Raw genomic sequence first — 26,441 nt, 5'->3', positions numbered from 1 at the left:
CCATTCAAGTTGATTGCTACTTCGAATAGTTTTTCAAATTGCTCTAACGATGCAGGCAAATTTGTATCTGGAGGGCAGTATACCAAAAAAACGTTCAAAATGCCTTTGCCTCTTAGGCTCTAAAAAACAGATTCTCAGTTTTTTGCTCGGTTTTATAATTTCTAAACTGCAGTTTTTCTTCATAGAAATTGCAAGCAGTCCTCCTTTTTATGCTATTGTGCGGAACAGTTTGCGTTTATTCTGTATCTTAAAACTGAGTCATTGTATCTCAGCGAAGTCTCGCAGAGAGACAATTTTTTAGGATCAGTTTGCAAATTAATTAGAGTTTACGTCAGCTGCTGGCCTAAGTGGCCTAATATCAACCAAAAGAAAGATTTTATCATGTAGAAATGATTTGATATTAATTGGGAGGAATTCAAGCAATGAAACACAAAAGAAAAATAAATCAAATTTTTAATCCTCAGTGACGAATCCGATTGCAGCCAAACTTTTTTATGCAACGTTGGTTTTTACCTTTTCGATTGTTTCTGTTGTTGTTTTCCGTTGATATCTTTTTTGAAAATATAATAGAAATGATTTGACAACAAGCCAAATTTCTGTCATTGCTAAAGAATCATTCCTCAACATCAACTTTCCTCAAAACCTAAAGATTTGTTGACTCCTGTCTCCTAATTGCCATTTCTTGATTATAAACAACTGCTTTGAGAAAATAAACTATAACTGAGCTAAAATTATCACCAAATTTTGTAAAAACTGTGACGCTGCAATTTTTTGTGGTAGCAATCAAGCCATATTGTTCTGCTTCTCTTCCTAATTCTACGCTGACGAGGGGATCAGCGCTCAACAATGTAAATAAAGCGTCCGTTAAGGTGATTTACTTAACCTGCAAACGTTTTTTTTGCAAAAATTTTTTCATAAATTCGCCGAAAAATTTTTTACAGTATCATTTGGGGGTGAAAAAGGTCTTTCCATTTTCTGAAAATATGACAGGAGTTAAAACCTTCTCAATAGGTTGGATAGTTTAAGTGTGTCGTGAAATTTGGATAAATTTTTTTCGCATCCGAGAATTCTTTTTATCAAAAAACAACCCGATTTGACAATGCTAGGATGTTTGTTCATCTTTGTTAGGTAAATATTTCATTAGGTAAATATTTCATCTTTGTTAGGTAAATATTTCATTTCAGTAACTTTTCGTTGTCGTTTTTAGATGTTTTCAAAACAGAGAATTGAGAACGAGTCAAATAAATAAAGTAGGTAATTTTAAAAAACGCACGATAGCTTCATAGCTGCTCAGTTCTTATCGGAACTTTTCTAAAAATTTAAAAAACAATAAAAATCCACACAAATTTATCATAATTAAGTTTCAGTTCAGTTTCTCATTAGCCGAAGATAAGTAAAAATTGACGGCTACGAGGAATTTTGACAAATACCTAAAATAACTGGAAAAAGAATGCAGAAATTGTTGCCGCAAAAATTTGACATTTTGGGAAAATAGGATTGAAGAAAATCAAATTATTTAATAATCATATGTTGGCTGTAGCTATTTTGTATGTAGCATTATTTTGCCCGTCATATCCATGAGACAATAGGTAAACATTGCTAGTGCTACGGTAATAACATGCATTAGAAGAGATATATTTGCATTTATAAAGATGAATCGAACAAAACTTTCATGCCATTTGGATTGACGGTTTTTGTATTAATCGTAATACTGGCAGATTCCAGTTTTGTTCCTGAATAAATGTACTGAATTACTTCAAAATTGTTTTTTACCTTCTCAAAAACAAAAACTTACGAAACAACTAGCAAAAGATCTGTTCTACGACAAAAAAGTGCTCATTCATACTTAAACTTCTAGTTCTGTATGAAAAAAAAGATTTATTGACAAACATTTCTTCTTTCCTTAAAGTGGATATCTTTAAGGTGAAAAACTTCATCAAAAATAAATACTGGTCAGGTTTCATTAAAAATTTCAAATTTTAGTTCAATAATATCATTTAGATAATTCTTTGTTTTACTAAACGAGTTAATAGTTGTGCAAAATATAATTGAATTAGCTATGCAAATTGTTGTTTCGACTTACCTACGTGGGGAGAGGAACTAAATGCTCAACTGGTTTTTTATTCTGTCAATTTTGGCCAATCAATTGAATCATCATAGAGTGTTGTTGTTGGTATCATTAGATCGCTGATCATTAAAGCAATGAAAAATAAGTTAAAAATTTTTTCCTGGAGTTAATTTTATTTATCAGGAATAAACCAGGTTTAATACTTTTGTGACTTAACTTATTAGTTCAGTTGTCTTAATTTTCTTAAAGGTTAACATCAAATTTATTGAAATTTAGTTTTCGTTGTACCAAATTTTTGTTTGAGATCAATTGTTACGCTACTTAAGTTTTCATAATAGACGACCAGCAGTTACATGCCAAATTTTGGTCTGATCTGAATTTTTGCAATCAAAAGGATTTAAACTCTATTGGAGCGTTTTTTTTTTTCAAATATATTTTTTGTAGTTTCCATGTCAGTTACAGAAAATTCATTTTTCAAATTATTGTTGGTCATTGACATATTCAATTACGTCCCATAAACACTGACTTTTTTTCAGCGAAAAGCTCTTCTTTATCATAGCTTTCATACTGTTTCTGTTTCTGCCAGCATTTGTTCATCTTTTTGTAGTCATACGACCTAGTCTCATCCAACAAAAGTCCTACACTACAGGGTGCATTAAAAAGACTATGTAAACCTACCTATCGCTCTAAGTTGATACCTAATGGCTGTTTTGACCCTGAAAAACTTTCACAAAAAAAACTAATTTTTTCGGATTTTGCCCTCTTTTAGTCTTATGTCTGTCGATTTGTAGGTTAGTCACTATCACAGAGACCAGTTTAACTATTTTTTATGAAACTGATACCACGAGTTTTTCATAAGATCTTTGTGGTATCTGGATATTCATTCATTATTGTGCTTTTTCTTCTTTGAAGTCTTGTCACACTGATTATACCGGTCTATGTTGTTTTTTTTGGAAACGTAAGACTAATTCCAATTTTTGACAGATTTTTTGGTTCGTTTCTCATTGTGTTATACTTGAGCGTATTTAATGCATTCAGTTACAAGCGAATGGTTTCAGCGACTTTGACAAATAAACTTTTCATAAAGGCTTTCTGATTTTTGCACATTTCCTCAGATTTGTGTTTGCGTTTATGGAGTTTTACGCATTATGACAAAATGACAGGTTCGATTGGATTTGAGAAAATCCAATTCAACATAAATAAAGCCTTCAGTGAAAAGCGTATGGATTGAATAGTTTTTTCAATAACTGTTTTCACTTACGTTTCCTTCGGTTTTCTTGTTTTTAACTCAACTTGTTGTTTGCAACAAGTTATACAAACTGTTATGGTTAATGACAGGTGTCATTAGCTCCTGTTGCGGTATCAGCTAAAGTAATTAATTCCATCAATTGATGGCTATTGGTTTTAACATTTTCAGCTCTTTTTCTGAAATTGGCACTTTTTTTACGTCCATCATAGTCTCTTCAATGAAATTTCCGGTCAATTTTCTAACATTAAATTAAATGAACGCAGTAATAAGTAAAGCAGACATATATTTCTTTTTTAATGCTTTAACTTTTTGATGATTTGAACCGTTAGAGTTTTCGTAAAAATTTTTCTCAGATTGAATTATTTGTTTGGTTCCAATTTCTTGGGTTTTCGAAATAGTCCCTCTAATAACAGGTCCCATCGCTTTTGAATTCAGACCCAAGTGAACATACATAGCCTCTCAGTTATATAATAACTGACATCACAAAATGAATTTTGCAGTTAAATACTTTTTATTTTTAGTGGCTTCGGTATTCTATGATTTTGCAAATTGTTTCTTAAGTTTTGACCTCTTTGTGTTGGTATTTTTGTTGTTTTGTACTCCAGTGACTTAATTATCCCAAAAGAAGGTCCAATTGGCTTTTTTTGGTATTTGTGTAATAATATATCCCGATTTTTCTTAGTTAAAAACTAATGTTTGTTATGACATGAAAACATTTGGTTTCAAAAAAAAATTAATGGGTTTTTGAACTTTGCCCCCTTTTTCCTTTTTTCTAGCTTTTATTGAATATTAGTTTCATTAACGACAAATCCAATTAATAGAGTATGGTATGCACTGCAATGGGCAAAAAAATAAGATTATTGAGTCTTCCTCGCAGTCTTAATAAGAAAAACGATCTTTAGATTGAAAAAAAAGACAATAAAAATTTCAATGATCTACGAGTTAAACAACGACACGGACGAAAAAATTGAATAAAAAACCTTTTGTTTTGCTTAAAACATAATTAAAAACCCATTGCGATGTGTTTAACCCCTTGCACTTAAGAGCTTGATAAGTATTAAAACAGCCGAAAATAGAGCTTATGATTTAATCACTATCTGGACGAACAAATTTCGCGAAACCCATATCTTCTCAGTAAGGTATTTATACAAAAACAGGACCTTGGAGGTTTACTCTCAGCGTGATATATATTTTTTTATCCCCGAAAAACAAAGTCGTTGAAAAATTGTTATTGTTCTGAATCATTTTAGTTGAGGAGTAACTATATACTCAACTCTGTTTATTTTTTGTTGGTCAATTTTCGTCGATCGATATATTCATTGTACAGGATTGTGAGTGGTATCATTAGAAAGCTTGTCAAGCGTAGAGTTTCAAATTGAAAAGATTTTTTGTTTTGATTTTTGTTTTTCCGATAAATTACGGAGGTTTAAAGAAATGTGAGCGTGGGCCTAAAATCCGTTGTTTTGTTCGCATTTTTCGTAAGTTTTTCTTCAATTTTGATCAATTTCTGCTAAAATATGAGAAAATTGTTAACGATAATCTGATTGGTTTTAGGTTTTAAAATAGCAGATAGTTGATGATTCTTTTGAGCTAAATTATTGAAAATGCAGCTTTTCCCCCTTTTTTCTTAAGAAATGACATCAAATATTCCTATTTGTTCCATTTTGTCCAGTTTTATCGATGGTGAAGATATGAAAACTACTAACGCAATCTTCCTGTTTTCAATTAATAACTAATTGTACCTCAAGTTCCTATAAAATCTGTCTGAAAATAACATTTTTGCAGTCCTTCGCAAAATTAAATCAATAATTACAAAACAATGCATAGTTTAATTTTGATATATCAAGATTTTCTTTTGCCAAAAAGTCATAACGCAATTTCTTAGAACAATGCTGTTTTCTCAACAGGAGCGCAACGATAGCAATGCTAATTTTGAACCGTCTGTTGGTTTCTGCAATGAAAAAGGATTCGGGTGGTAATTCGGGTCTGTCCTAATCATTTTTTTGTAATTTTTCATCTCAATTGCAGGAAAGTCTGTTTTGATTTATGACTTCAAATAATATGATGTCCCATGTATGTTAGATAATGGTACAATGAATAAATAATTTGTTTTTGAGTAAACATCATGATTTTAAACCTCAGTAAATTTTAAGAACTTTTGCCGTTTGCCAGCCTTTGGAGTTCTTTTTTAATCTTTAGACTGAGTCCAACAATTCAATTGTTTTTGGAGCTATTAAATAAACTATCTATTTTAGTTTGTAAATAAAGTTTTTTTTTGGTAATATAACTCAATAAGTTTTCAAAATACATCATTTTAGTTTTGATATAATGGCTTTTTGGTCACATTAGATATTTTCGTAACAGTTCGGGAATTTTTGTTGCAATGGGAAAGGAATAAGAGCGGGTCCAGTTTTGGTCTGGTTGTGGATTTTGAAAGTTCCAAAATTACAGGGGACCCGTACACTTTTTTGAAACACTTTAGCCTTTGTTACCTTGTGAATGTTAGTTATCGACCAAAATGGTTAAAAATCAGGCATAAATTATTGAAAGGTCAAAATTATGCACAAAAGGAGGCCATCGAACATACATAACAATTCCAGTGCAAAGCTTATGGTGTTTTGGCTTTAACACCGTATTCAAAAAATTGTTGGTGATTTTTTGGGTTCTGAATGTATTCAGTGTTAATGTTTAGTCTTTCGACTTATTTGCACTTATGACAATCATTAGTTCCTAATCCATGAAAATATTAACCATTTATTGTTTTTAAGTTAAAAGCTTATGCCTTACGCTTGTAAGAAATTTGTTTTAAAAAAATGGTATTTGAGAACTGCCAATTCCAATTCCATTTCTACAACTTCTCAGTGTAGTGTTTGCAAAAAGAGGTTGTATTTTTGTTACTTGACTTTTATTGCAATCTTGATTGCTGTTTTTTATTCGAAACTATTTTTTTTGTCGTTGATATCACATTTTTAATTTTGCATTTTTCGAGGTTCTATTTTGTTGTCATGTCCTATTATCACATTTACGGCACATTAGTGACTCGTTAAATGTCACATTGATGGCTCTAAAATAAGGTGAAATTGAATATTATTGATATTTTTAGTAAATAGATTCTGATCCTATAGGCTTCGACGCCGTTTCCTCAAATTTAAAGTGACTTTCTGATTTCTGTCTGATTCACTCTTTTGTAGTAGTACGACATTCTGAATAATGACAAGTCTCAATGGTATTGTATGAAGGTGTAAATGAAGCCAATTAATGGTTTCAGATCATAGCTAATTGTTTTCATGACTTTGAATTTAATTGTTTTCAAAAAATTTAAACGAGTTCTTTTTAATTTTTGCCCTCTTTGTTTTCTGTCTTCTTGTTGTTTATTCTAAATAAAAACAAGTCCCATATCTTTTTTCGTACTATCTAATTCATTTAGTTCGGTTTACTTTTTATCTGATGCTATTTTGGTTTTTCATTAAGTTTTTAAAGAATAAATAGATAGACATTGAGTTGTCGTAAGTTATGCTTGTTGTTTTACTTGGTTTTGCTTTTCTTGTCTTTTACTCTCCCTAATGGCAGGTAGCGTCTGCTCTCTAATGAAATATCGATTCAATTGTATAGTGCTCAGAACTTAAGCCGACTTTTTAATTGGATACATCAATTATTTTCTAACCTTAGGCAATTATTTTGAAAGTTTTCTATCTCTTCCTCAGTTGGTGGGCAATTAAGTCAAAAACTTGGTGGATCGGGGTCAAAACATTATGTGCCAACGCACATTAGCGAGCCTCCTAGCTTTATATATTTAATCAAATTTTAAAAACTCTATAACCAAAAAAATTGTTTTGAATGATGATATATCTGACTTGCTTGATTTTGTTGAATAAGGTAGGTCAAATTGTTTCTCAAAAGTTGCACTGTTTCATGTGCTATCATGGAAACATCAACAGAAGCTTGAGTAAGCATTTCATCATTGACTATACTCAACAAAATTTTTTGTAATGTTAGCTACCTTTTAAATATTTCATTCCACTCAGTCTCAATTTGACGTATATAAACAAGCTATTTTTTTAACTTAATTTTCTTCTGTTACTGGTCATAAAACCAGGAAACAAAATAAAAATTAGTCTGAAATCATTTTGTGACAATTTGTTCTCTAGATGAATTGTAATGATGTAAAATTAAGGTTTGCATAATTAAGGCATTGTTTTGTACTGCTGTCATAATGATAGACAATCTAATTTGATGCTCTCAATTTTATATTTGGAAGGAAAAATTTTAAATTATTTATCTCTCTGACTTCCTGTCAAAAGCCGCCTGAACGATTTTTAAACAACAAACGCTTTTGAAATATTAACTGATCAAAACATAAACCGACTTGAATTTATTTCAAGTATTCTTTTGATTTCTTCACAAAGTATACGCGATCGATTGTGAATAACTTACAGCTCAAACTTAATGAGTTTTCCTCCTAAGATGTAAGAGTTGATTTCTGAAACGTTTGAAACGTTGGCACAGAAAGCGAATCTTGTTATTTTGATACTCGAACAACACGAGGGAGCTTTTCAAATTTTGTGTTTTCGTTGATCGAGTGGGAAGATGAAGGAACTATGTTTGAACTTCAGTAGAGTTCAACAAATCTTAATTAGCATTTTCAGAGCATTGAGATCACCTTCAAGGGAAACTTATAGGTCAACTTTATCCAATAGGAAGAATAAGTGTTTCTCATAGGACCACTATTACTGTTTCTTCAATTATTAAAATGGCCAGAGGAAAAACATTCCGTACCTAATCCATGAACTATCCATGAAGTACCCTTTCGATCATCGAAACTAATCCGAATTAACGAGTTTACCAAAACTAAAAGCGTTGCTATCTTAATTTCACTATAGAATAATACAATAATGAAGATAAAAAGTATCCTATTTCAACCCTAAACTATTGGTTCAGCCTCCATGCTAATTGTTTGTAGCACAAGAAGCAGTTGAACCTGCCAGTTTTATTAGCTCAAGTGTTGTAGAAATGGTTCATTAGTTACTCATTTTTGTTTCGATCAATTTCAAAAGACGAACCACCCTGAGACAACGTTTTAAAAAAGTAACAATAAAGCAGAAAACCTTCGGTGGAATCAACAAATGACTTAAATTTCAAATAATCTAAGCGAAAAGCTTGCGAATTCTGGTGTTTTCAGTGAACAAGTAAGAAAAGGTCCAAGATTAACACCATTTTAGCGCTCAATTAGCGCGTTTTTTTTATGGTAATAAATAAATTGTCCAATTCTCGAACGTATTCTTGAAGGAGTACTTTGGAGTATATTATGTTGTTTACATATTTCATCTTCATTTGGGTCCAAAGATATCACGTTATGGGTTCTATGGTTGGCTGTGCAATGCAAATTATGTAAAAACCGTTTGCGATCAAAACTCTGACGAACGCAAGATTATAATTTTGTAGCGAAGCAACTTTTGCGGATCAGTTTTCAGCACATTATGTTCCAACAAGTTTCTCAAGCATGTCCAAATTAAAATATATTTTTTGTATTTTATCAAAGAATAGGTTTCATTGCTTTATCATAAAGCAACTAGAAGACGTTCGCAAAGGCTTTGGATAAAGCTCTTACTATACATAACAGCAAGGAGGTTCGGTAATGCGCATTTGCACATAAAATTTTCCAACCCCACTCATCTACATTTTTGACCTAATTGTCTTTCAAATGGGGGAGAGATTTATTGTTTCAAAGGTTTATTGTTTCAAAGGAATTATTTTTTTTCAAAGATAGTAGCGCACAACTAAAAACTCTCTACTGTCAAACTACTGAAGGACTTAAATAATGCCACATAAAAAACCCAGCGAGATCAACCATTAACAAGACTACGAGACAAGACAAACAATAAAAACAGTTGAAAAATTTTAGTAACATTTTTTGAGAACAATTAATTTCAAAGTCATGAAAACCATTTGATGTTAACTGAAAACAATTTATAGATTCATTTACAAACGCCCATATGGAACCACTCAGACCAGTGAGTATCCAAACTATGTCATATGACTATAAAAAGCAGAGCATAAAAAGCATGAATCATAACTTCACTTAATTTTTGCTAGGAAACGTAGTCGAACGTTGTTGCAACACTCTATTCACAAAACACATGTTCAGTTGTAGCTTTTTTGAACGTCATTAATGAGATAAGTGACCTTTTATTAATGTGATATTGTGACGAGACAACGAAAGGGAACCTCAAAAAGGGGCAAATGCCCAAAAAAAATAATTGAAATCTCTTAGTATCAAAGCCAAAAAGCAATTCATCAAAATATTAAACTGCCACGAAGACTAATTGTTAATTCACTAGACAGAAAATACGACATCTCTTTGCTGAGACCTATCCAGAAGTTGACAAAAGAAGACAGAGCTATTTTTAGGTTAAGTTTATAGATGAAGTGCTTAGACAAAATTCTACATCCTTAGGAGGCCAATTGGAGATGTCATTATTGAAACAAATTCAAAACTACAAAATAACAACGGTTACAGTTAGAACTCAAAATTTCACAAAAAATTACTTGATACACTGTAATGAGGCCAAAAAACATTGAGTTTTTCACATGAGTTATAATTCCCCGTAATTGGCATCTAATAATAGTCAGGCCCTTGTTTGAAATCATTCATTCAGTTCTGCAATTAACGTAAACAAGCAACAAAACAAATTTAGAAAATATTACAAGCAAGAGGTAAATCTTGCCCGCCTTGCAGTTTGAGAAATTTCCGCAGTTTTTATGTTTTTACTTCTACAAATTTAAACAGATTGACTAAAGAGGCATTGTTGGTGCCACTTTTGATGAAAAACGTTTAGTTGCTCCAAAAATTCGATCTAAAACTTTCAGCAACACTTATCTGTCTTGAAAACCGTTAATGCTATCGTTTATATTTTAAGCATATTTTAAAGGAACATTAACGAAAAATTGAGCAAAAACACGGAAAATATGAATAAATTGAAGGGAACTTAATCAATTGTGCGCAAAAATTTAAACGTCGGTAACTCCATGGAACAAAGGAAAATTGCCAATTTATTTTTTTTGTTTTCTAAGCTGTACAGATTTTCTGATGTACCATTCTAAATTCTCTGTGATGAATATATCGATTGGCTAAAACTGACTGAACAAAAACACCAGTTGAGCATATAGTTCCTGTTAGGGGGTCTATTCAGGTGCAACTACTGTGAAAATGGACAAGTACTGGATTCGAACCAGCATCTCTTACTTGCAAGCCTAGTGTGCTACCCAATTACACCAACTGGTCTTAAGCTCTCGAACTTGGGCATCTATTATAACCCGTTCTTACGTTCTTTCTTGTTCCTCAAGGCTTCATTTCTCTAGCCAAGTATACGTTGAACAAGTAGAGCTTCTTGTCAAGCTATGTCAAGCTTATCTTATGCACAATTTACATTAGGTTGTTCTCTTTCAACCTTCTAACACTCCCCCTTAAATTGCGCATCCTCTTTTTCACAGTTTCTAACTATATTGTCTCTCTTTTGCGGTTAAGCTCAGAGACTAGGGTCTGGGCCCATAACCTGTTAGGGGGTCTATTCAGGTGCAACTACTGTGAAAATGGACCAGTACTGGATTCGAACCAGCATCTCTTACTTGCAAGCCTAGAGTGCTACCCAATTACACCAACTGGTCTCAAGCTCTCGAACTTGGGCATCTCTTATAACCCGTTCTTACGTTCTTTCTTGTTCCTCAAGGCTTCATTTCTCTAGCCAAGTATACGTTGAACAAGTAGAGCTTCCTGTCAAGCTATGTCAAGCTTATCTTATGCACAATTTACATTAGGTTGTTCTCTTTAAACCTTCTAACACTCCCCCTTAAATTGCGCATCCTCTCTTTCACAGTTTCTAACTATATTGTCTCTCTTTTGCGGTTAAGCTCAGAGACTAGGGTCTGGGCCCATAACCTGTTAGGGGATCTATTCAGGTGCAACTACTGTGAAAATGGACCAGTACTGGATTCGAAACAGCATCTCTTACTTGCAAGCCTAGTGTGCTACCCAATTACACCAACTGGTCTTAAGCTCTCGAACTTGGGCATCTCTTATAACCCGTTCTTACGTTCTTTCTTGTTCCTCAAGGCTTCATTTCTCTAGCCAAGTATACGTTGAACAAGTAGAGCTTCTTGTCAAGCTATGTCAAGCTTATCTTATGCACAATTTACATTAGGTTGTTCTCTTTCAACCTTCTAACAGTTCCTCCCCCATTAAGGTGGGTCGAAACAAAAAGTTGGAAACTAACACCAATATAAAACATTCCAAGCACAATAATATTTATTTATTGTCACGTTTTGCAGAGCGGAAACTTGATTTTCACTATAGCACAAATTGGCCCAACAAGTGCAACAAACCATTCCGATAACTGAAAACCAGATGAATTCTGTCAGAATCACACCATCAATTTACGTTTCCACAACAGTTTCGGTCAAAAAGTTAAACTGTTTTGAGGTCAAAAACTTAAATTGTCAGACGAAAAAAAAACAATCCGAAAGGACTATAATTATTGCTACCAACTTGGTTTGAGAGACATTAGTAAGCAGGATAACTTGCCTAGTGTACAAAAGACTTTTCAATGTTTAGAAAAACGGTCTTCATAATAAATAATCGCGCTGATTTGATCTGCTACCAGCCTCCGGGAACATTGCTCCTTTGTTTAAGTGAAACCCGAAAGTTTATTCTGTCTTGAGTAAACATCATCTGGAAAGACCGCAGAAGATTAACATCCGGTCTCAACCAGGTGAAGTTGAACTATTGTATTAACATTGGAAAATAATTTCTTTGAAATAAAGTTGATAGTGGGATATCAGTCCTGCTCTGTTGTGTTATATGGTTGCAAAACATATCAAAAAATAAATGATAGAATTTCGCCCATTTTTTCATTGATGCAGTAATATATCTGCTGATATAAGATTACAACTTTAGTTATCTAGTGGAAATCAGATAGGTAAATGGCTTTATCACAAAAGGTGCTTAACTGATTTTAAGATTATTATTTTAATAACAATACTGATACTGTGATTAATTTACTTAACATTTGAAAGCATGTGGATATCTAACCTTAGGGCTATAATCTTAATAACTTACAGGTTTACTTCATAAAAAAGATAGCATTGCTTTCAACTTGCCCGCTAGGACGCAATGTAATTAGATACAACTCTATAGTTTAATTTCTGAAAACTTTGTGTTCCACTTACCTGTGTTGAGTCTAAATCCCAAAATCGGAGCTCCTCTTCAAAAAGTGGACCACAAACATCTGTAGGGTAGTGTAGTTTTCCTGTTCTGTAGTAGTTCAAAATCTGGGAAAACACATCCGGATGTCGATCAAAGAAGTACTCGTTCTTCTGGGCGTCATAACTCAGAGGGTTCTCGCACAGTTTTGACAGTCGAGTCGCTGGAATCTTCCGAAGGGTTGATTTGAGGGTTTCGTGCCGAGTTCCTCCTATATTGAGTACAATTTTCTTGTGTGCTTCGTCTTGTACGTTGCTGGAATTCCCGGAATCATTCAGGAACAAATTCATGTTCATTGTAAACAAAGGCAAAGAAGAGTAAACAAAGTGTGGAAGTGTATTTGTAAACAAAATTAGGGTAAGTTTTGCTTGCGTAATTGCTGTTTGAAACCTTTGCTCAGTTCACTTTTTGTCAAACTGTTTTTTCTCTGTCAAAGACAATAAGCTGATAATTTTGTCAAAAGCAATTAATGTGTATTATGAACTCAACAGATGCAACTTTGAAAAAGTTCATAAGTTAGTAAACATGTTTAGCTGTTTGTGGAGATACGCTTGAATGGTGAACACAAAATATGCTGCACGGGAGAGATAGAGAGGGAGCTGAGCTAGCCTGGTTGTTGTAATTTGGCGCTCATTGTTTCAGCATAATGTAAAATGCTCGAGAGTAAATTAAAAATGAAAAAAAAGTTGGTGTAGTGTGTACTACTGTACCATACTACAACGTATCTTCAGTACTTTAAGTGCCTCCTCTTTGAGGCATGAAAAATTAATGTGTGCTGGCGATCTCGGTATGAAAAGACGCGGCTAATTCAGTCCAATGGTGTGACGTAAACGTAATAATCGCCGCTTCCATTTCGTTTCGTATAACAGGAACGAGGTGAGTTGAGCAAAACTGCAGATTAATGCAGCATTGATTTACACACGCATTAATGTAAATGGCTTCCTTCGAAATCCGGGAAGTGGTAGCGCCGTTTTTGATGTGATAAAATACGTTTGTTCACTTCAGACATTACGGCTGTTTAGGTTATTTAGGGATAAAAAGATAACAATTATGGGTGGGTCGCAGAGGTCTTTTGCGGTGTTTTTGCCCGCGGGGTAAACCTATTAGAACAATCAGTGACCGTGTATCTCAAATAAAACGTTCCATAAAATAATCAAAGCATCGCGTGAAATTATTCCTCAATTTTTTGACCTCCAATTTTAGGCACAGACTAATTGCCAACAAACAGCGTATAGTCAGAAATTCAGGTAATCCGAAACAGAAGTTTGTTTAAGCTTTCATAATTAAGTTAAAACTGGGTTACTATAGTGAGGAAAGGGAGATAGGTAACTAAATTGTCGCAATAAATAATCGACAACTAACCAATCAAAGATAGGGCAGGGTAAAAGCAATAAAGCAGAGGTGAAATTTTATTAACCGACGCGCCAAGTCGAAACGAGCTATGTGAATGGGGTGTTTAAGCATTGGAAAGAGGAAAACTTCAGCTATGTGGAAAGAATGCTTCACCACTGTGTATAGAAGGAGAAATCAATAATCAACCGCTTTGAAGGGATAAACAATGAGTGACAAGAGGGGGATATTGTTGTTGTTTATGGAAATAAATAAAAGGGCTAAATTGGCATTCTATCCACATTCCCCCAATTGTATTAAAGTGTCGCTTGTTATTTATTGGGGGCGGTGATTTATTGTTTTTTCTCTCTCTCCCACACCGCGTCTGACTTTAGCCAGCATCATAATTTCAGGGCAAAGCTTTCACACGAACTGTCTTTTCGTCTTATTTCACCCACGCATCTAAAGAGGTGAACAAAAATAGCAAGCACGTACAGAAAGAGCCAGTGTCATAGTTGTTTACGTGAGGCAGCTAAGAGCCAAGGTAGAAAAACAACAACAACAACAACAACAAGTATTGGGATGCGAAAATATTTTTAGGAATTATATGGACAGGATCTAATATTTAGGACTGATTATTTTTGGCCAGCCCACTATAAGGAATTTGCAAAATAATCAGTTGTATACATTTTTCTACTCATAAGCGCTTGGGCTCATGTGAAATTGTACCCTTCCCCAACACATGTGCACACGCACCAAAATTAAGCCTTTAGAAGGCAGAAGTGTGAAATATTGTAGGAAATACAAATTAGTCTCGTATTTTAGAACTTGCCAAAAAATTTTTGTGAAAGGTTGCCGAAGGACATATCGCAGAACATTGACAAAATTTCAATGTAGCAATTGGTGGATAATGTTTTTTTAATTTGCTTTTACTAAATTTTGCAACGGAAATTTACCTACTTGAGTTTATTATGAAAACGTGAAATAGCTATATGCTACATTGATAAATTGTAATAGTCTTATGAACTTGGCGATATAGTTGAATTATTTTAATGATTGTTGCAAAATGCAAACGAAACTAAAGAACTGTATGATGAACTATTAACGAAGTGGAAATCATTTGTTAATGCCACTTGTTTTTTAACTTCAATCGGTAAGAAATTATTGAGTTATGGTCCATAAAGTAAGAAGCAGTGTTCCAGTTGAAAATTCACAATACCTTTGAACGAGAGAAGGCGGTCCGCTCCATAACTGTTTGGTGAAAATTAGAAACAAAAAATTAGAGACAAAAATCACTCAAGCAACGACTGTTTCTGCTTTGGATCATCGAATAGAACACTTTTTTATATTCTTTGAATATGTTTTTGGATCCTGCACGAATCATCTGATAAATGTTGTTACAAAATCTTTAAAAAATGCTTGTAACTACTTACCCGGGTCACCACTTCTGAGTAGTCATACAAGGATCATACATGGTATCATACAAATCATAACGTATTTCTTAGTACGATCCTTGTATGACTACTAAGAAATCATAAATGATTACTAGGAAATCATATATGAACCTTGTATGACTACAAAGAAATCATATATGATCCTAGTATAAATACCAAGAATCATAAATCTATTTTTCATAAATTTTTAAACCATTTATGTCTTTTAAAAATTTCATTCGGCAAAGACTCACTTATGTGATTCCCCGACATCACTTTGTGATGCGCCAAAATACACAAACGTGTAATATCATTTGCAAAGTTGAGCACGCAGTTATTGAGTAAGTCCAAACAGATAAATAAAGTTCTGATATTCTCTGAAGCCAGCTTATACATATAAATGCTCATTTATATTAAAAACATTTGAAGAAATTTTTGCTGATAACCTCAAATTCGTTTTCTGAATGTATTTAAGTTGGAAGGTTACTCTTTTCGCCCAGACAAAGAATCGAATGTGGAATGCAAATGAGATATAATAATTTATTATGTCCTCTGACTACATTATACGGGAATTTGTAAAACCAGTCAATGTTTTATGCGTCATATATGACCTTGTATGATTTCTAGGAAATTTTTTCAACATCAAAAGAAAATGAAAGATATACAGTTGTTAGGCTTTGAATTTTTTTGTATGATCCCTGTATGATTTCTAGGAAATCATTTATGATCCTTGCATGACTACTAAGAAATCATACAAATCATACATGACCTTGTATGATTACTAGGAATCATATATGACCTAGTATGACTACTAAAAATTGTGTATGATGAGCAACCCGGGTACTAGATCATAATGCATGGTGTTACTAAATATGTTTCAAACTTTCTCAAATATCATTATTCTTATTATTAATAATACTTTTTGAGGGTTTTATTTTTTGCTGACGACCCAAATGCCCATTATATTCATGTTTTCTTCGCAGGTGATCTTGGTTGTGTCAGCAAGCACTTTTAAGGAAGATCTTGAAAAACATTTGGCAGAGTTTTCAACCTTGCCAAACCCTTTGTTAGAGTGTCTATAGTACCTAATATAAAAGTTTTTAAAAATGTTATAGGCACGTTTTTTCTAAGATTACATTTTTGCTATATTTTAATGAGAAATACGAAGATTACAAATAGCAGATCTTTCTGCTCTGACAAATTGAATTGACATCCAGATATCGTGATTAACTCTGCTGATCTTTTTCGGAAAACTAAAACTGAGGCTCGATGCCAGAAACCAGAACTCGAACTTTTTTCAAACAATGAATTTCTTTTTATTGCATTCAGCAGTGTCTCCGCCAGTTTAAATTAGCAATGTCTCCAACTTTATATATCAGTTATCCCATTCAAACGTTCTCTGCCAGATTTAAATGAATTTTTAGGTTTCAGGTTGCAAAAGATCTATTTGATCTTTTGAAAAGTTTTTTTTTTAATATTTTGTTCAATAATAATTACGAAGTGGCAACTGGATACAACTGACTTCACATCATTTCACTTACGTGCCTTGTTTGGCTTTTAATTCTTTTACACAAAGATTGAGTTAAATTTCAGCATGTCAATTTATATCGGAAAATAAGAAAATAAACCGAAATTTAGAACTGCGGAGCAAGCAATTCATCTTAACAACGCTGTTAGAGATTGCCGTTAGACTGGCCCTTGAACTGATGTTAATTTTTTTAATGAATTTCAACAAATCCATCAAATGCTATTGTACAAGTATTTAGTTTTGCTAGACAGATTTTCCCAGAGTCTGTTCAAATTATCGCTCACAGTTGATTTTCTTTTGTTGATTAAAAAAATTGAAATCTATTGTTTTTAAAAAAAATTGAATTCAACGCATTTCATGATCGAACGCGAGATTGTCGACAACAGTTGCTCTCCTATGCTACATGCGGCCGAAAAATTAGCTGCTCTTTGCATATGAGACGACGCGGTTCAAACCATTTAGAGCTACCTCGTTTAGAGAAGTCGGTCTCTCAACAATATTTTTCCGTTCATTTTCTGTTGCTACTTTTTGTGCTCTTTCATCTACAATTTATCTGGTTTTAGAGTTCAAGTATGGCATTCAGCTGATTTAGCCTATTTCGCGTCCTGAATTTTGGTCCTTTTTGTTTAACTGAAATTATCTTTTTTGTTGAAAAATTTTTCCAAAACTTTTGCTTGTTTTTTGGAAGTAACATTAGAAAACGGAATTTGAAAACAGTGATCGAATTTCTCACCTTTTGAATTGGAGACGAGACCAGTGAAATAATAATAAAAATAATAATAGGCCAGTTGTGATCTATTTAGGCCACTGCTATCACTTCGATCTAGCCGATTCTCGAAGCAGTGCTCTCTTATCTGTTATAACTATTATTAAATTTTACCAGCTGAGCTGATTATTTACCACAACAGGAAATTAAAACCGCATTAATTTGAAACAAAGTCATAAAATTAATTTTTGAAGTTGAAAATTGAAAAAGGTGAAGAGAGTTCAAAAAATGTGTTATAGATCAAAGTGTTTTTGGCTGACAAATGGCAATCTGTAACTATTGAAATTACCAGTTGGGTTTCTGTCTGTTTAAACCTCGATCAAAGCAATCACGCAGCTCGGGTAATTTTGGGGGCAGATAATAGTGCGCATTCCATGGAAATTAGTCCTTTAACACCAGTTATTAACTGTCAGTTAATAATAGTGGAGCAAAATTGCACAACAGTCGGAGAATCTGTTCCGAAAGAGTAAAAGAGAAGTTAAAGTAAATGAATGGTATCAGAGTTAAAATTTGTTTGCAGAAAAGGCGAGCGAGCAGTATGAATGAAAAGAAAGCAGAGCTCCATATAAATTGAAGACAAAAAATAAAAAAGAGAAACAAAATTAAAGAAAAGTGAACACTTGGTATTGTATTTATGGTATTAAACCGCGGATTGGTTGATAGAGGAACGCATATATAAAAGTCCATGAATAAATTTATATTAGATCGAGGTTGCTGCTCAAAAATATAAGGATAAAAAGCGCTAAAATAGCTATGAGAGAGTAAAACAAGAATGTAAAAATGAGTGAGTGTATTTTTATGAAAAGCCATTCTTTTCTCTCGTTTATTCACTATTTCTCCCATTCTTTTTCAAAATTTTAAGGAGTTCTAGATTGTAGTGTAACACGCGTCAATCTAGTATATGCATGCATTATTTAAGACCCCTTAGAGATTAAAGGCTAGCCTGTGCCATAACTACCTGAGGAATTTGAAAAGTGGTAAAACATTTAGAGATCAAAAAGATAAACACACTCCGGAGGCTGTTTCCAGTTATGTGGATTGCAAAGCGGATCTTACAACTTGCACTTAAATATGCTTACACTGTCTCACTATCGCCCTATGACTTCCAGGAAAATAAATAATACAAAACAGTGCATTGCTTTCAACCTAGAATTAGTGCACGAAAAATCAAAACCTGGGCTAGACACCAGACATGTTATTTTGTAACACCAGACATGCTATGTTGTAATATTGTATATTGCAGACCAGGAGGGTGGTGGTGGGTACGTCCGGGAGGGGGGAGGGAGATTGGGTGGGGTCAGAGTTTGAGAGTTGGGAATAAACACTACAAAATATAGTGTTTTTATAGACAGTCAATCTGGTATTGGTTGAAGTGATTATTTGAATCTCTCCCCTGTTGATATTTTTTTCATTTTCAATAATAAGAAATCGTTGGTTTTCCTCGGTTTTACTTCGTCGAAACCGATCAAAATCCTTGTCTTTTTTCGTCGGTATAAGCGGTTTTCCCGGCTTTAAACATACAAAGCGTTGGTTTTCCTCGGTTTTACTTCGTCGAAACCGATCAAAATCCTTGTCTTTTTTCGTCGGTATAAGCGGTTTTCCCGGCTTTAAACATACAAAGCGTTGCTTATCCTCGGTTTTAAAACGTCCCTAGTTGAGAATTTTTCGGTTTTTAAACATTAAGATTTTTTAAGATTGAGTTCCGAAAAGAAGATTAGTCTGAAAAGCAGACCGAACAATAAACACGATTGGCCTTGGGCGTTTTGAAACGCAACCAACCCCCAAAAACTTTGCTTGCAAACTACAAAAAAGTATGTCCAAACTCAGTGAATGCGAATTAATCAACAGATTTATCATCAATATTCAACAAAATTGTCACATTTTCAAATTCAAATTTAATTAAGAACCTTTTACGCGTTGATTTATTTTTGTGAATGAGCTAAAAAAGAATTTTCAATGATCAGAAGAACGTATGAATTTCCTACAAAAAGACCCTATCATAACGTTTGACAATATTATATACAGAAAAATCAATTTTTTCATGGGAAAAAGCAACAGTTTCTCAAGTAATTTTAAAACAAACATACCGATGGTCCCTTTCGTTTAAATACCGAACATACAATTCTTCCAAAACCGAACATACCGAATCTCTCTTGTGTCCAAAAACGACCAAACCGAAAATTTCATACGTTCGAAACCGACAATACCAATGAAACCAATCATACCAAAGCTTTCTTACGTTTGAAACCGTACATACCGAAAGTTTCCTACAAACTTTTTTGCCATTTTTGTTGGGTTGTCTCAACTAGCGGTATCAACTATCAGTAAACGGCTTGAAAACATAAGAACAATCAGTTTTCGTCGGTTGAACAAGAGAACGGTGGATTTTTACCAATTTAGAACAGAAATTTACTTTCATTCATCCATACACATGCCTATATACCTAGTAGAGAAATGATCAATTTTGAAACATCACCGGGATTGTCGTTTTATTTCTAGTCAAGAACTTTGAAAGTTTCTTTAATTTTTCAGTTGGTATCATCGTTTTTGCTCGGTTTTTAGCACAGAAAAGGTTCGGGAAAGTCGTTCTGAAATGTGAGAGAGATTCGGTATCGTCGTTTTTAAAGGTAAGCGAGGTTCGGTATCTTTTGGAGAAACATCAAGATTTTTTAAGATCCAGTTCTGAAAAGCAAATTAGTCTGAAAAGAAGACCAAACAATACGCACGATTGGCCTTGGGCGTTTTGAAACGCAACAAACCTCCAAAAATTTTGCTTGCAAACTACAAAAAATATGTCCAAACTCAGTGAATGCAAATAAATCAACAGATTTATCATCAATAATCGCCAAATATCTTACAATTTTCAATTCAAATTTGATTAAGAAAATTTTACACGTTCATTTATTTTTGTGAGTGAGCTAAAAAAAGAAGACTTCAGTGATCAGAAGAACGAATGAAATTCCTGCAAAAGACCGTATCGTAACGTTTGACTACATTATATACAGAAAAACCAAATTTTCCGAAGGAAAAAAGCGGCAAATTCTTACGTAATTTTCAAACGAACATACCGACGTCTCTTACGTTTAAATACCGAACTTACGAATCCTCTAAAACCGAACATACCGAATCTCTCTTGTGTCCATAAACGCCCAAACTGAATTTTTATACATTCGAAACCGACAGTACCAAACAAACCGATCAAACCGAAGCTTTCTTACGTTTGAAACCAAAGATACCGAAGAATTCGTACAAATATTTTCGCCATTTTTGTTGGGTTGTCTCAACTAGCGGTATCAACTATCAGTAATCGGCTTGAAAACATAAGAACCATCAGTTATTGTCGGTTTAACAAGAGAAGCGTAGACTTTAACCAAATTAGAATAAAAAATAACATCGTTCATGCAAACACATGCATAGATTCCCAGTAGAGAAATGGTCATTTTTGAAACATCACCGGGTTTGTCGTTTTCTTTCTAGACAAAAACTTCGAAAGTTCCTTCAATTTTTCAGTCGGCATCATCGATTTTGTTTGGTATTTAGCACAAAAAACGTTCCGTTTAGTCGTTTTGAAACGTAAGAGAGGTTCGGTATCAATCGCCGTTTCATAAACGTAAGAGAAATTCGTTATTGTTGTTTTTTAAGCATAAAAGAGATTCGGTGTTGTTGAGAAGAGAACCACTTAGCCTCAGCGTTTTAAAAGCAGACTATTCCAGCAGACCGAACAAAAAATTTTTTGGCCTGCTCGGTTACAAACGCAACCAGCCAAAAACTTTGTATGCCAAAACTCAGTAAACGTGAATTAATCAACAGCATTCTCATCGATGTTCTACAAGTATTTTACAATTTTCATTTTTAAAAAACAATGAAATATTTTCATTCAATTAATTTTGAAACTGAGCTAAAGAAGAATTTTCAATAGTTTTGCACATTCTTTAAGAATTCTTCTCTATGAAGTACGTGAAATACCTGCAAAAAAAAAATTCTATCGCAACATTTGACTACACTATAAACAGGAAAATCATTTTTTTTCTATGTAAAAAATCAACAATTTCTTAAGCTTAAATCCGAATATATCGACAATGTCTTACGTTTAAATAGCAAATATACTGATAATTTTTTAAGTTTAAATGCCGAACAAACTAACGATATCTTCGTTCAACTATCGGACATACCCAACCTTTTAAAACCAAACATACCGAATCTTGCTTACGTTCAAAACCCACAATACCGAGCAAACCGAATGCACCGACACTTTCTTACGCTTGAAATCGAAGATACCAAAAGTTTTTGCAAAGTTTTTGTCGTTTTGGTTTGGCTTTTTCAGTTAGGTCTTCATACAGAGAATGAGATCATGTTCAAAATTAGCACTTTTGATTACACACAAAAACTGCAACATAGTGATCTATTGCGACTTCAAAAAGAGTACCCTAACGCATGTCAGTAAAAAACTATAATTTTAACGCTTAGTCAGCGTTTGAGACACCCCTCTAAACCTAATTGGTTCAAATATCCATAAATGGTGGTTAAGAAAATTATGATAACTTTGGGCAATCGGTATCATTTGCGGAGAGATATAAAGGTCGTACCAACAAGAAGCCTTAGATAACTGAATCGATTATTAAAAATTTTGAAGAGCGGTATCCAGTTTGTTTTTTCCCTGTTGAGTAGATATTTAGGTCCAAAGTTTTCAAAAGTTTCAAATATATTAATCTGATTTGAAATTGGATATCTTCCGTTATTTAATTGAGAAATGTAGAAGATATATATGCTGTATATTCCTAAATTAATTAGATTATAGATCAAGTTTATGAAAGAAGAAAGAAAAAAACAAACTCAGAAAATCAGAAAATACTAAAATTTAAGTAAAACATCCAAAAATAAAGGACAAAAATTTCAAAAACTTGTCTTAAATCTGTTCAACCCTAAATCTTTATTTTTATTGCAATGTGATTATGCTCAACAGATGTTATATGTTATTTTTATTTATGCAAGTTAGTTAGTTCATGGCAGTAAAGAACTCTCTGCTTAATCTAATTAATAATAATTTTATTTATTTGGTGAACATACATTCAAACCAAAACAGACCATCCAAAAGCACAATGCTTTTCAAGGGAGGCCTGAAAACATAAATTTACAGCGAACAGAACATAAATAAATGCCTACAAATGGGGCATAAATAAATGCCTACTAATGGGACAGGAATTATTTCACGGCAAAAATTTCATCTACTAATTGAATGTTTCGAGATATGAAAGCGTTACAAAAATTATGGTTAAAATTTTTCTTATACCTAGTTTGAGCTGTATTGTACTTGTCAGTATCTAATTCAACGTTCCAAAGTTGTAAAAGGTTAAGTAATTTTCGCAGCCGAGCGTCAAGTTTAAATTTCGAGTCAGATCGTCGTATATCAATCAAGTTAGATTTGGCATAACGTGTATAATAATGCGCAGTTTCATTCTTAATAATTTCCGGTGCTTTTTTCATGTAATGTTTAAAGAGGTCATAAACGAAGAGCTCATGTACTGTTAAAAGTCTTTCGTCATACAAATAGCTGATCGACTCAAACTTTCTTTTGTTGTAAATTATTCTCACAAACCGATTTTTCGATTTTCAGAATAGGATCAAGTGTAAACTTTGGTACATTCCCATATGCTAATATTCCATATTGTATAATTGGCTTAGCAAAAACTGTATAAAATAAAATTTTTTGTTCTGAGGTAATATAATGTTTTACGCAATAAAGAATGCCGCAGAGCTTCGAAAGTCTATTACAGACATATTTTATATGTTCCCTGAACTTCAGCTGATTATCGATGAAAATACCCAAATATTTCAAACGATTTACTTCTTTGAGCATAACGCCTAAAATCTCCGGTTTCATTTTACATGTTATTTTACGACTGTGACTCACCGCCATGAATTCTATTTTATCAAAATTTACACTAAGTTTGTTGTATAGAAGCCAGTCACCAATTTCCTCTAATTCGTCTCTACTACACCTGATATCATTCATATCGTAATTTTTTGCAACTATTGATGTACCATCGGCAAACGGAAAACAAGTTAATTTATTCAAATTAGTGACTACTTTAGGAAGATCATTTATGTAAACTAAGAACAACAGTGGCCCTAATACTGATCCTTGTGGAACACCTGTAGACATCTCCAAAAAAAAATTTGAAAAATTTCCATCTATTTCTACGCATTGAAATCTATCATTAAGGTAATTTTCAAACAAAGCTAGGGTTTTCCCACGAATACCATACCTTTCAAGTTTTTCAAGCAAAATTTTATGATTTACGGTATCAAATGCTTTTTTGAAATCCAGAAAAATTCCAGTTTTTGAGCAATTTTCAATTTTACCAATACTCTCACAAATGAACAATAGCATCAACAGTGCTCATTTTTTCTCTTAATCCAAATTGTGAATCATTAATGATGTTAAATTTAATAAAATATCGATACAGTTGCGCTTTTAGTACCTTCTCGAAAATTTTTGAGAGGCAAGACAGCAGACTGATTGGCCGATAATTTGACGGGTCATGAACATCCCCTGATTTATAAAGCGGTATGACTCTAGATCGTTTAAGACATTTAGGGAAAATACCATTTGTTATGCAATCATTTATAAGTTTTGTTAAGAACGGAGTTACAATCGGGCTAGCCAATTTTATTAATTTGATCGGAATTGTATCTAGGCCACAAGAGTTTTTTGGTTTCATATGGGTTATCGATTCATTTATGTAAGAACAAGGCACAGGTGTTAGGTAAAAACTTTGAATTTCGCGAGGTGGCAGGAACTTTTTTCTTTAATCAAGAAGTTTGTCGGACAATACAGTAGCAATGGAAGCAAAGTATTCATTGAAAGTATCTCAATCAATAGTTGTTTTTAAACTTGACGTTCTTTTATGTTGTATTTGTCGAAAAAGTTTGAAGATTCCTTGAGCGCCTGTTTTGGATATCGTATTTTGGTAATATGCGTACTTTGCTTTTCTAATACTGTCAGTTATCATATTACGAGATTTTTTGTAGAGATCATGATCAACTTCAGAGCCAGTTTTTAACCACTTTTGAAACAATCTATCTCTTTTTGTAATTAGTCGTTTTTTATTGTTGTTAATCCATGCATTTTCTTGATGTGTTTGCGGAAGTTTTTTCGTTAAGGGAGCATATTTGTCCACTGTTTTGACAAAATAATCAATGAATTGTTGCATTTCTAATTAAAAATCTGCTTAAAAAAACTAACTGTCCATAACTTTTTCAAGCTAGTTGCAAACGGTCGGAAACTATTTTGCTTTGTTACACGTGCGACTCAGTCCTTTTAGTCTTTAAAATCAAGAACATTTTTTGAAACTCTATTTGAGCTATAGATCTATATATTAGCATCAACTCATATCAATTCTTAAAGTCGTCCGTATTACTCTGTTCTAATAGACCAGCTAGAGCAGCTTCTTTTTTACTTTGCTGAGATGACAATCAATCCAGAAAAGGAGGAATTGAAACTCTGAGATAAAATAAAAAGGATCCTTTCCGTATATTTGCTCCCCAGTACTGGGTGGTGCAAAAAGTATGCATGCATTTAATTTTTTTTTTTGGGGGGGGGTGTGGGGGTGGGGTCACAAAGAGAAAAGATCCAATTACAATAAAAATTGCCGATAAAATATGAAGAACTTGAACATGAATTATTAATTTTTCATCAATCGTTTTTAGGTCAATCGCAAGTTAGAGTTAGAGTGCAATGTCAATAGTAATTGAGAAACATTTATGCAGTTTAATTTGCAGTCGATTGCTATTTTTTTGTTTGATGCTCTGAATACAGAAATATCTGTATTAATTTTAATACTCCAACTTCACAGATCTCTAGCTAAAATTAAAAATAACCCGTCTGTTAAATTGAATTGAACAAACATTAGACCGCAGAGGCATACCCCAAAATTTCCGCCTTTGTAAAATTCGCTCGAAAATTGGATACATAAAATGAACGAAATTAGGAGACATCATTTGTATCTCATTTTTTTTTCGAAAAAGGGTTTAGCCATTTTTGCGAAATAAAAGAACTTTCACATTGTAAAATGAGTGACGAGTCTTGTAGCACGTTTCCTCATTTTACGTATCTATTATTTGCAATGAAAGTACCTCTAATCCGCAATTAAGCCAAAAGAAAAGCGCGCACTTTGAGCTCGCAAAATTGATTTAATCCTCTAAAATCAGCACTTTATTGAAGATTAATTGAAGTTTTTATGCATTAAAGCCATTTAATTAAAAACAACTTTAAAAACAAAGTCGAAAAACCGAGCCATCGGTTCGTTTCCGAAAAACCCTCGCTCAAAAAGAGCTGGTATATCAATGTTGGACTGGCAAACTCAGGGGCTCTATAAATAGGGGCACTGATGTAGAATCCAAGTGGTTTTTGTTAACCAAGAAGGGAAAATTGACTTGAAAATCCGACAAATATCATCAAAAAATGTTGAGGAAATTTTCAGAAAAAAGTCAAAATTAATATTTATTCTGTTTTTAATTCACTGAGCAATAAATATAGTTGGCAAAGTGATCAAATGTTTATTCGAGTTTTATAATAGCATTTTTTGTTTTCTTCTCGGTTGCTCAGTTTTTACTTCACTGTCTCCTGGCAGACAGGAGCTGTCTTTCGTGATCAAAAATTCTTCCCTCCGAAACGTCTTCTGATTTTACAAGCATCACAATCTCGCTCTTAATCACTTTTTAAAAGTTTTTGGTCTTTGATTCGTTACTAACAAGTGTATAGATTGTGTTGATGTGCTCAAACAGCCAGAATTGTTGGTTTCGAAAAACT

The 26,441-nt window shown here is 33.2% G+C and overlaps 1 protein-coding gene across 4 annotated transcripts in view; it reads right to left on the bottom strand.

Annotated features, from left to right (window-relative positions):
• The window catches only part of LOC142339440 (uncharacterized), a 157,527-nt gene that overhangs the window by 115,060 nt on the left and 16,026 nt on the right, over window positions 1–26,441 (bottom strand). Inside the window, exons 1-2 of one of the 4 annotated variants that reach the window (XM_075389473.1) lie at window positions 17,597–18,275; window positions 12,540–14,364 (exon numbers count right to left, since the gene is read on the bottom strand). In XM_075389473.1, the coding sequence (XP_075245588.1) occupies window positions 12,540–12,869 (330 nt within the window). In that variant the 5' untranslated portion in view covers window positions 12,870–14,364; window positions 17,597–18,275. Of the gene's footprint in view, window positions 1–12,539; window positions 14,365–17,596; window positions 18,276–26,441 lie in introns of those variants that run through there. The other 3 variants (XM_075389474.1, XM_075389476.1, XM_075389475.1) reach the window with 3 other exon arrangements.

The sequence above is a fragment of the Convolutriloba macropyga genome, chromosome 5 (genome assembly GCF_964194025.1).
Source record: "Convolutriloba macropyga chromosome 5, txConMacr16.3, whole genome shotgun sequence".
In the NCBI taxonomy this organism is placed as follows: domain Eukaryota; kingdom Metazoa; phylum Xenacoelomorpha; order Acoela; family Convolutidae; genus Convolutriloba; species Convolutriloba macropyga.
This window is presented reverse-complemented; position numbering and strand designations above follow the sequence as displayed.